At 41.1% G+C, this 11,617-nt stretch overlaps 1 protein-coding gene across 10 annotated transcripts in view; it reads right to left on the bottom strand.

Moving 5' to 3' along the window:
• Nucleotides 1-203: 203 nt before the first annotated feature.
• The window catches only part of PEG3 (paternally expressed 3), a 32,631-nt gene continuing 21,217 nt past the window's right edge, over nt 204-11,617 (bottom strand). For all 10 annotated transcript variants that reach the window (XM_077913145.1, XM_077913162.1, XM_077913156.1 and 7 more), the window contains 3 exons: nt 8,881-8,983; nt 7,990-8,082; nt 204-7,830 (listed from right to left, as the gene is read on the bottom strand). In XM_077913145.1, coding sequence (XP_077769271.1) covers nt 3,719-7,830; nt 7,990-8,082; nt 8,881-8,983 — 4,308 coding nt within the window. In that variant the 3' untranslated portion in view covers nt 204-3,718. The remainder of the gene's footprint in view (nt 7,831-7,989; nt 8,083-8,880; nt 8,984-11,617) is intronic.

The raw sequence follows: 11,617 nt of genomic DNA, 5'->3' as shown, positions 1-11,617 counted from the left end.
AAAATCTTTAAAACAATTTTTTAAAAATGTGGAACTATGTGGTATTAAAATATCTAAGAAGGAGTTTTTGAAAAATGGAGTAAGACCTGTAAGCCAAACTTAAAAGGCCTAGGGGGGCACTAAACTTTTGGATTTATAACAAAAAAACCTATTTACCAACCCCAAACACTTAGAATGGACAAAAGAAGAAACTGACACATACCTTATTTTTAACTTTATTTTTATTGTCGACACTATTACAGATAGATAGAACAACCACAACCATATTAACAAACCAAAAACCTGTGCACAGAAACAAGATGAAGAAAATATATCAAGATGTTACTAACCACAGTCTTTGGATGGTGAAAATATGGGTGAGTTTCTCTTCTACATTTCTGCAACTTCAAAGTTTCTATAATGAATACATACAGTGTTTATAATGGAAATATATGTAATAAAGGTAGATTACCAAAACACTATGATAAAGACCATTTGAGGAAACCAACACAAAATATTTAACCATAATCCCACAACAACCACCCAACTATTTAACTGTTTTCCATATTTCTTCCCATCTTTAAACTCTATGTATACTTCTCATTAACATCCTAATTATCATAGACTGGTGCACAAATCAAGATGTTAACAGCAACTGTTGCTGGGTGTTGGGAATATGGATGAATTTCTTCTTTTCTTCTAGTTTACTGAATTTTCCAGTTTGCTATGAGTATGTATTACATTTGTGATGGAGAAATACATACATAAGATTTAATACCAAACACCAAAGGTCATTCAAGGAATTTGAGACAATATATTTAACCATAATCCCACAATGACAACACTATTTTAATTATTTTCCATATTTTTTTAGACTTTATGCATACATATTTAATACCAGTATAATCACAAGCTTGTGCACTAAAACAAGATGGAGGAAATAGATCAAGATGTTAACAGTAGTTGTTGGGTGTTGGGTATATGGGTGACTTTTTTCTTTTCTAATTTACTGCATTTTCCAATTTTTCCTCTGGGTATGTATTATGCTTGTAATGGAAACAAACATAATAAACTTTGTTATCAGAACACTATTATAAGGAACATTTGAAAACATTAAGATGAAAGTATTTAACCATAATTCCACAAAGATAATGTAATAGCTATTTTGAATACACATTTTGACACAGTTATAATTATAAACCTGTGCACAGAAACAAGAATAAACAAGATGTTGAAGAGTGTATTTGTCTTTGGATGGTTGGAATATGGATTTTTTTCCTCCACTTTTCTGTATTTTCCAAGTGTCTGATAATGAGTTCAAATTATGTTCACAATGGAAACGTGATTATAAACCTTTTAGTAATACTACCATAAAGAACATTCAAAGAATTTAAGAAAATAATGCTCAACTATAAGCCTACAACAACAACACAACAGCTTTTGACTATAAGCATACATTTTTAATCAGTTATAATTGTAGTATAAATATAATTCTGTGTCCTGCTTTTTCCACTCAATATTCTGTAAATATATTTCCATGTTGCTACATAACTCTTCATGATTATCATTTTTAAACAGCTGCATAACAGCCCATGGATACCTTCATGTAATCATTCTGTTTGGCATTTATGTTGTTCCTAATTTTTCACTAACATAAGGTTGGAATGGACAGCCTGACATTAAGCAAGTTGTTTAATACTGGCAACAGTGATAAACCCAAATTCGCCCCAATAATATCAATGCTGGTTCCCATCTAAAGGGTCCTCCTGTGATGTGGGGCCTCAATGCTCCTTGGATGTCTATTCCGACCTCAGGTCTTTGTATGCAGCTGGCTCTTACCTACACTGAAAAGGCCCCTTCTTAACTGCCCAGGGGATCCTGCTCAGTTCATTCCCACTAACCTGGCCTTCTAAAGCCCTGCTTTCCATGTTTCCTTCTGTCTGCTTCCTTACCCTCCTAGATCTGGTGATGTATTAGGACTCCCTTTGGCTTTCCCATCTCTACTTCATGCTTTCAACACAACCTCCCTCGACTTTGGCATTCTCTGCAGCTCTGACATACACTTCCCAAGCCCCAACCATTGTGGATCTAGGAGAGTGAGATTTAGACACATTCCCCCAGCAATGTGGGAATTAATAATTTTGCTTGCTCAAATTATCTGCTGTTATCTTTTGCTCACTTAATCTATAGATCCACTTACATTTTTAAATTTTTTTTTCCAGCCAACTCAAAGCCAAAAAATTTAATAGTCATTATGCAAGGGGAGGGGAAGCAAAAGGAACACAAGTGGTCCACAGAACAGGACACAGGAAACCTCAAGCTATGAGGTCGATTTGTGATTAAGTGGAAAACTGAGGTTATCACACAAATGTGACACTAATGGGTAGCTCGGAAATACTTAGAAGGGTTGAAAGAGGGAGGAACAGATGATAAGGAAACAAATTAAGGCTGCTGGGGAACCTGAGTCCATGTTAAGCTTAAGTTGACTGTAAAGAAAGTTTTTTTTTTTTTTAAATTCTTAAAATGGAAGTTAGACACGGGGTGGAGGGTCAGACAGGTGAAGACAATAATTAAGCAATAGAAAGCTCTAAGGATACTAGCTCCTGGGCACCCAAGGTGCAAAATGATTTGTGGCAGTATAATACTAATGAAGCCACACTGCTACTTGTCTCTTAAGGCAGGAAGCGCACAAAGGAAGTGATGGAAGTTGTAAGCCTGCATCCTTATTTACAACATGAAAGCCTCTCCCTCTGGTTCTCAATCATCAGTAGGCACTACTGTGATCTAGTGATGGTTGCAATCCACTTTTTAAAGGCAAAAGCATAACATTTACAGGGAAAAGTTTCAGCTTTTGTAAATTTGCTATCAAACACACATCAAGTTGGTTTTAAAAAAAAACAAACTTGTAATATTTTTGCATGACAATCACTGCAAGGTACAATGTGGCAACCAACCACTTTGGGTCACAAAAGGCCAATCCACATATTGTAAAAGCTTACACAGCATTAGGTTCCAAAGCATAAGGTTCCAAAGGGTTGGTGTAGACAAAATGGTTGAAGAGGAAGTTCCAAGTACTTCTCTTTTCAAACAGCAAAGAATAAAAGACACTTTAACCTTTCATGCTTACACTTTTACAGGAATACTTAAGGGTAAGGAACAACACAATTACTCAAAACAATACTGATGGGGTTCAAATGTACAATAAGTCTTTCTCAGAATCTAAGATACTTAGAAATATATTCTAATTTGTTGCTCTCTTCCTCCTCCAAAAAAAAAAAAAAATTCAGAGTACCAGGTAAGGTACTCTGCACAGTAAACTGTAACTGTATATCATAATAAATCCAAATATATGTGACTACTGTTTTGCTATGATATGCTATTTTATATACATTGCAGGGAACATTATATATAGGTTGCAGAAGTGTCATTTACAGTTGACTGGGGCAATTTCTGTAATCTTGAAAGCTTCTAAGGTTTTCCCTCAATATGATTACTCAGATGAAAAGTAGGTGCTATAGCTTTCCCATATGCCTACACCAATGTTTGATGGGAGAGAGCTAAGACCAAGGGAGTTTCTACCTTTGGTCTCTTTCTAGTCTGAGTTTTCTGATGTTAAAAGTCAGGTGTGTATACGCCAAGATAAGTTTCCTTCTGACGTTATTATGGATTGGTTTGAAGTATCTGGTTTAGTAAGGGTCAAGTTCTAAATGAAAGTTTTCTAACCTTTATACTTGTGTTCTCAGCCAGTATGAGTATTCTGGTGTCTAGCAAGGGACAGGCGATCACTGAAAAGCTGCCCACAGACATCACATTTGAAGTACTTGTCATCTGCCCTATCATTGTCACTAGTGCTGGTGCTGGCATGTTCAGTGTAGTGTGAGCTTTCCCCATAGACATTTCCAGGCTCAAATATTATCACCCTGGCATGGGTTTTCAGGTGCTCACCATAGGCTGAGTTGGAAGTGAAGGTTTCTCCACATTCCCTACAGTCATAGTACGGTTCTTCAACCTGAATCTCTTGATCTTCACCTTCTTCTTCTGGGTCTTCGATCCCTGCCCCATCTGGCTCATCAGCATCTCCCTCTGGCTCTTCAGCCTTTCCCTCTGGCTCTTCAGCTCTTTCTTCTGGGTCTTCAATCCCTGCACCATCTGGTTCATCAGCATCTCCATTGGGCTGTTCAGCCTCTCCATTGGGCTGTTCGGCCTCTCCATTTGGCTCCGCAGCCTCCCCATCTGGCCCTTCAGCCTCTCCATTGGGCTCAGCAGCCTCCACATTAGGCTCGGCAGCCTCCACTTCTGGTTCAGCAGCCTCTACCTCTGGCTCAGCAGCTTCTACATTTGATCCCTGGATTCGTAAAACTTCTCGTGGAACAAGGACATTGGCTTCCACCTCTTGGGCTCCTTCTTCTTCCTCTTCTTCAAGATGAAGCTTCTGATGTTTATTGAGAACTGTGTTATGAATAAAGGACTTCCCACAGTCCTTGCATTCATAAAATGGTGAATCTCTTTTGGGAGGCTCAGTAAGAAATGAGGTGTGAACAAAGGAGGCCCCATAATCATAGGGCTCATCCTTCTCATGAATTCTCATGTGCTCCCTAAGGTCTGCTTGATTGAGGAAAGATTCTCCACATGTTTTACATTCATAGTGTTTCTCTTCGGTTTGGCTTCTCTGAAATTCAGTGAGGGCTAGGCCTGGACTGACTGCATCTTCACTTCTCTGGCCCTGCTCTGGTAAATCCTCTCCAGTATGAATTCTCATATGTTCACTAAGGACAGAGCCATGAATGAAGTCTTGTCCACACACATGGCATTGAAGAGATGTTCCTGCAGGAGGATTCTTCTGTGGGGCACGAGGCCTCCGCGGGTTAATGACCAAGGGTTGCACAAAAGGCTCATCGTACCTTCTATGGCCATAAAATTGATCTTGCTCATGGATTTTCTGATGCTCAAAAAGGAATGAGCTATGAACAAAAGATTCCCCACATGCAGGGCATTCATAGAGCTGCTCTCCGATATAATCTTTCTGATATTCACTGACAGAATGGGTATGGATCACAGAATGTGTGTACTCACGACTATCGATGAGATACTCTCTGCCATGTACCTTCTGATGATCCTTAAGGTCTGCGCGATGTGCAAAGCCTAGCCCACAGTCCTTACATCCATAGATTGTGTCTTCAGGCTCATCTTGCTCATCTGGCTCATCCTGTTCATCTGGCTCTTCCTGCCGAGGCTCTTCAGGCCGAGACTCTACCAGCCGAGGCCCATCAAGGCCTACGCCCTGAATAACAGAGTTTCCAAAGAGCTTCCGACCATGAAATTCCTCTCGGGCATAGATTTTCTGATGTGCACCAAGCTCTTCAAGGGTAGCAAAGCATTCCCCACACTCCTTACATTTGTTGTGCACTTGCTGTTCAGCAAAACTCGTCTGTGCTTGCTCTTCAGTGTAATTCATCTGTGCTGGCTGCTGTGCGTAACTCACCCGTGCTGGTTGTTCAGTATAACTCATCCGCACTGGGTGTTCAGAGTAACTCAAGTGCACTGAGTGTGCACTGTAACTTGCCTGTGCTGGTTGTTTGGCATAACTGGCCTGTGCTGGCTGTTTAGTGTAACTGGCCTGTGCTGGTTGCTTAGTGTAACTTGTCTGTGCTGGTTGTTCGGGGTACCTCATCTGCCTTGAGTTTGAGTGTTCAGCATAACTTGTCTGTGCTTGCTGTTCAGCGTAACTTGTTTGAGGGTCAGTAGAGGCTAAGCTGCGAATTACAGATCGTTCATAGTTTTTGCTTCCAGAGGGCTTCTTTCTATCGTGAATCTTCTGATGCTCAGTGAGGTCGGAGATACGAACAAAGGATTCTCCACACTCTGGACATTCATAGAATTTCTCTCTAGGGCGAAATGTTTGAGGTTCACCAAAATGTAGGGAGTGAATTACAGAGGTCTCATAGTTCCTATGCTCGATGTTTTTTTTCTTAGCACGAGCCTTCTGATGTTCTCGGACATTTGAGCTGGGAATAGAGGATTCACTGGACCCCTGACTGGGAAGACTTTTCTGAGGTTCGATACGGGATACACTTTGTATGACAGAGTCCTTGTGGTTGTTACTCTTAGCCCCTTCATAAGGGGTCTCTCTGGCAGGAGTTTTCTGTTGCTTATCACAGAGATTTGAGAGGTAAGTGGAGGATTCTCCCTTCTCATCACATTGAACGACTTCGTTTCCACTGCAATTTTTGGGAGGTTTGAAAGCAGCTAAGGTATGGATAACAGATGTTTCATATTTCTTTCCTTCAGAATTCTCTCCAGCATGGACTTTCTGATGTTCAATAACACCTGAGGTCTGAGTGGCAGATTCTGCAATCACTTGTGGTTTACTGGGCCCCACTGCACTGTGGCAACTTTTCTGAGCTTTAGCAAAGGCTAAGCTATGAATAACAGACCTCTCGTATGGTTTCCTCTCACAGGCATTTTCTTTAGTGGGAATCTTCTGATTGTCATCAGGGTTAGAGCTAATGGTGAACGCCTTTTCATCCTCCTCATTTTCAGGTGGTCTTGTTATGGTATGACTCTTCTGAGATTCAGTGAATGGCACGCTATGAATGACAGACTTCTCGTACCCCCTGCCTTCATATAGGTTCTTTCGAGAATGAATCTTCTGATGCTCACTGAGGTCTGAGCTTTGCCGAAAGGCATCCCCACCATCCTTAAAATCATAGAGCTTCTCTTTTGAGTAAGATTTCTGATGCCTTTTAAGGGACTGACCAGGAATAAAGGTCTCCTCGCACACTTTACCTTTATTTTCAAATAGGTTTCCTCTAGTATGGATCTTCTGATGTTCTTTCAGGGATGAGCTGTGATGGAAGGTCTCCCCGCACACCTTACATTCATACATTTTCTCTTTACCATACATTTTCTGAAGCTCATTAAGGCTGGGTTTAAAGGCTTCCCCACGCTCATTATCTTTGTCATCTCTACCATGTGTTTTCTGGTGGTCAATCAGGGCAGAACTATGAAGGAAGGTTTCCTTACACACCTTACATTCATAGAATTTATCTTTTCCATATATTTTCTGAAGCTCACTAAAGGTTGGGCTAGGCATGAAGGGCTCCTCATACTCCTCATCATTACATTCTGCAAGATGCTCTCTAGCATGAATTTTCCGATGTTCAGCAAGAGTGGTACTCTTACTGAAGGTTTCCCCACACTCCTTACATTCAAAGCGTTTCCCCCCAGCCTGACTTTTCTGAACCTCACTGACAGCCACACTATGAATAAACGATTCACCGTACTCATAGAGGTTCTCTCTAGTATGCATGATCTGATGTTCGACAAATTCTGAAATCACACTGAAAGACCTCCCACACTCATCACACACATAGGGCATTGCCCCAAAATCAAATGGGTGCGACTCGGTGAAGGAGGGTGCACTAAGGCTGCTCATACTCATGGCTTTTCTCATTTCACTACATTCAAAAGGTCTCTTCCGCGCATAGCCTTTCTGCTCATGAACTGAACCCTTCCCATCTGTGTCAAACTGATAGCGCCTTTTCCTTTCAAGAACTCTCTTTTTGGAAACAAGACTCGAATTCATATTAAAGCCTCCCCCAAAGGCATTCCCTTCATAGCCCCTCTCCTGAATCACTGACTCTCTCTTGTTGAATGAAACTCCTTTCCAGTCATTTTCTGGCCTTCTGGGGAACCTCTGTGACCGATCGTTAGATTCTCTGGCCCTTCCCGATTTGGAGTTACGTGAAACATCCTTGATGAATTTTTCCATTATCACCCCGTGCGAAGATTCATCTTCACAAATCCCCCGCCGATGGGCCAACTTTTTGGTTTCAGGTGTGGTTTTCAGCCCTGGAAAGAAACCTCAATGTAAATACGCCCTAGTCCCTGCACCTGCACAGAATAAGAGTGGGACTTGGGAGATGATGGTAAGAGATTTACCAATATGTATGTATAGCTCCTGTCTCACTAACCAAAGTAGCTGCTAGCTGTGGTCTGCCTAGGGCTTACCTCGACTGGTGCTCGGGTAGGCGCCTCTCTTTGATCTCGATGAATGGCCTTGTGTCATGTGCGAGTGGCCATCGTCCTCGGCAAGCTGAACCCCTGTTCACAAGAATAATATGACCTACAACTTAGACAGCTATAGTCAAGCTGGGTATAAGATTCATTACCATAAGATGGTGCCTACCTTCCTACAAACCACTGACAGGAGGTGGCCCACACCCAACTCCCTGAATGTCTTCTAGGTGCAGCTCAACATCCTATTGTTCACTTCCCAGCTGATTCTAGCCAAAATTGTAATTAAGTCTATTGTTTCCACCTAGAAATATGTACAGGGATGACCCATGTCCTGAAATCCAGTGCATCATTTTTCGTCTTCACCCTCCTGTAACCACCTTTTAAATCTGACACCCTCTTTTTCACTGGCCTCCATGGTTCTCTTCTTCCTTGACTCTTTTTTTCCAGCTGTTCTCTGAACACCAGAGCTCCTGAAGGCTACACTGCCTTGCACAGCTCTCTCTTCCCAGCACCAGACCTGCACAGCCAACTGCCCACTACAACTAGAGCTAGATGACTTCAAGGACAGTCCAAACGTGAACTCAGGATCCCACTCTACACATGTATTTAAAAAGCTTTACTGTCACCTCTCTAGAAAAAGTACCAACTCTTGTGGCAAGAGACACCGGTACAATACACTCTTCCCCTAAAGCCAGAATGATTTCTCAAAACATAAACCTCATCAATCTACTTCTCTGCTTGACATATTTCAAAGGCTTCTTTTATTACCCTTAAAGTCCAAATATATGAATGTCAACTCTAATATCACACAGTTTTAAGAATAAAGGTGACGAGAAGCTCCAATGACTAGGTCTGGAGTACGTGACCGAAGCAGCTGCTTACCAAGAGAGAGCAGTTTCCTATAGTTCTCCATGTTGTCCTGAATCGGGTTCTGAGGCTTCCTGTCCTCAGTCAGGTTCACAACGTCCTGGTATGACACTGCATCCTAAAATACCAAACACAGACCTCTCAATAGAGTTTTTCTATGGGCATCTGAGAGAGAATTCTGGCACCATGGGTGCTACACATACAAAGATATGTAGAAAGTGCTCACAATGTTTGGGGTTCTGAGTGATCCAAGGCAAGTTTTACTACGGACCTACTTTGTACCTACCTTGGCGCTATACTCTGAGGAAGATCCAAAAGACGTATGACACATATTCCTTGCCCTCATGCAGCTTATAATTTGGTTGGAGAGAAAAGACTCATGAAACAATTAGAGAACAATAATCAATAAAGTGGGGTACAGATAATAAGTGCTAAACAGGTTCAGCAGAGGAACAGTTTAGGATTTTATAGAGGGGTTTGGGTGGGACTCTAAGTGGTTAAGACTCTGACACAGAGAAAAGGAATTAATGGGAGAGCTTCAACAGGCCAAACATTAACCATGTGTAGCATGTGCAGGGACAGAAGGAGAGCATGTCTCAGCAGACATCTGGTCACAAAGTGTGACGTAGGCATCTGTCTACAGTCCCACTATGTCCTGTGCTCACCTTCACTGTACAACATGGATACATGGTGAGCTCTTCCAGAGGACAAGTTCCAAATAGCCCAGATGGAACTCTAAGCTTGGAATGCCTTCATTTTATAGCTGCCTCTTCTGATTTAACAACTACATCTCAAAATAATTTTAAAATTCTCTGCATTACTCAGAAGAGTCTTCTGTGTAGGATCTTATGGGACTTTTTTTTTTCTTTTTTTCTTATTTTTTTTTTCTTATGGGACTTTTTCTCGCTGCTGCACAAAGATGTCACTGGCCTCAGGGAGGTGTGGTTCCATGGAGTATTGCACCAAGGCCTGGAGACAGACTTAAGGATGGACACGCATCATGGGAAGCCCACGTTTTGAAGTCAGAGGAAACTCAAGGGTCAAAGGAAAACTGTACCATTTATGAGCCATGCAACCTTGGGAACAGAAAACTTTCTGAGCCTCAGGTTCTTCATCTGTAAAATGGAGAGCTAGGCACCAACCTGCCTTGCACTATTGTGGGTGAAGATTTTCAGCAACATGATGCGTTGTTTAAAAATCAAGAAAAATTATGTAAAGAAAATGTAAATTACTATAGTACTATGTAAAAGATATTTTGATATTAAATTTATTATAGTTAGTTTCTGAGAAGCAGCATGGACATTACAGCCATGTAAAATATATCAGAAAAAGTATGCGCACAATTAGATGGATCTCCTATGGAGAAAGACAGGCACATACACTGGGATTTAAAAGGAAAGCTTCATTTATGCAACTGCCAATATCCAATGATAAAAAACAAAAACCACAACCAAAACTAAGCAGAGCTTCAAAAATGGAATTCTTTCTAGGTCCAGGCTGAAAATTCCTAACAATGAACAAGCTACATAGCCCAAGAGGTACTGCAAACTCAGTTCAACTGCCACCCTATAAAGCTAACTGCATCATTTTTGCTGAGTGTCAATTTCCTTCTGTCCAACAGCAAGTTCAATAGCAAAAGCTGTGCTATGTTCCGATTTGTGACACTACTTCCTAAGTCCCAGCACTGGTTTATCATACTGTGAAGGAAAGAATGGGTAGGAACATAAATGCATTTGTAGTGAGAGGAAGGAAACCAGGGCTCCTAACTTGGGGGATTAGCAGAGGAACAGATGAGGTCAAGAACATGGACACAGAGAATCAGAAGGGTCACCATGCCTGGTGTTGACAGACCCCCAAGGGCAATGGCAAAGAGAAGTGGCTATTTTTCATATTCTTCTCTCCATTTGCCTGAGTAAAATAAATGCATGTTAAATTTTGAACTACGTTGTTCCTATGAAAGAAAAATGATGCTCTGATTTAAAATGAAGTTAATCTATGTAAGTGGCCATCTCTAAAGCAGTTGGTCAATATAATCGAAATGGCATCTAAATTTGTACAAGATGCAGTCAAGTACCACCTGAATGAGCACCGCCCAGAGAGCAATGTGGCATAGCTTCCCTTTCAGAATCCACACCATTAGTGATTCAGAGATCTACAAACACTGGTAAAAGATGATGAGGATTTTCTGTTGTGCACATCCTCAAGATATAATTTACATCTGCTGCTGCTGCTGCTATTCCTACCACACTAAGTTAGGAGCAATCAGTGGCTTCTAGACTTTTAGATGACAGCCCTAGAGCGTACTCTTCTCAGTGTCAAAGAATGGCATTCTTTTTTTAAGTAGGCACCATACCCAGCATGGAGCCCAATATGAAACTTGAACTAAAGACACTGAGATCAAAACCTGAGCTGAAATCAAGAGTTGGATGCTTAACCAACTGAGCCATCCAGGCTCCCATCAAGGAGGGGCATTTAAAAGGCAAAATAAGACAATAGCCAATTACTAATCTATCACCTTTATTTCATAATTTTAACACTACCAAAATAAGGACACTTACATTTCTCATTTCCCCACATATCACAGTGAAAACTTAGTTCCCATCTGGCACAGCAGTGCTCAGGAGTCACTGATATTCATCACAGACCACCTACATGGGTGGCAAACGCATATCAATTAGACTTTTTTCACCATCAAGTTTAAGAGAGAGTCTATGATTTTTTTTTAATCTAGATTCCTAAAATTTTGGTCATT

Source organism: Canis aureus, chromosome 1 (genome assembly GCF_053574225.1).
Source record: "Canis aureus isolate CA01 chromosome 1, VMU_Caureus_v.1.0, whole genome shotgun sequence".
Taxonomy (NCBI): domain Eukaryota; kingdom Metazoa; phylum Chordata; class Mammalia; order Carnivora; family Canidae; genus Canis; species Canis aureus.
This window is presented reverse-complemented; position numbering and strand designations above follow the sequence as displayed.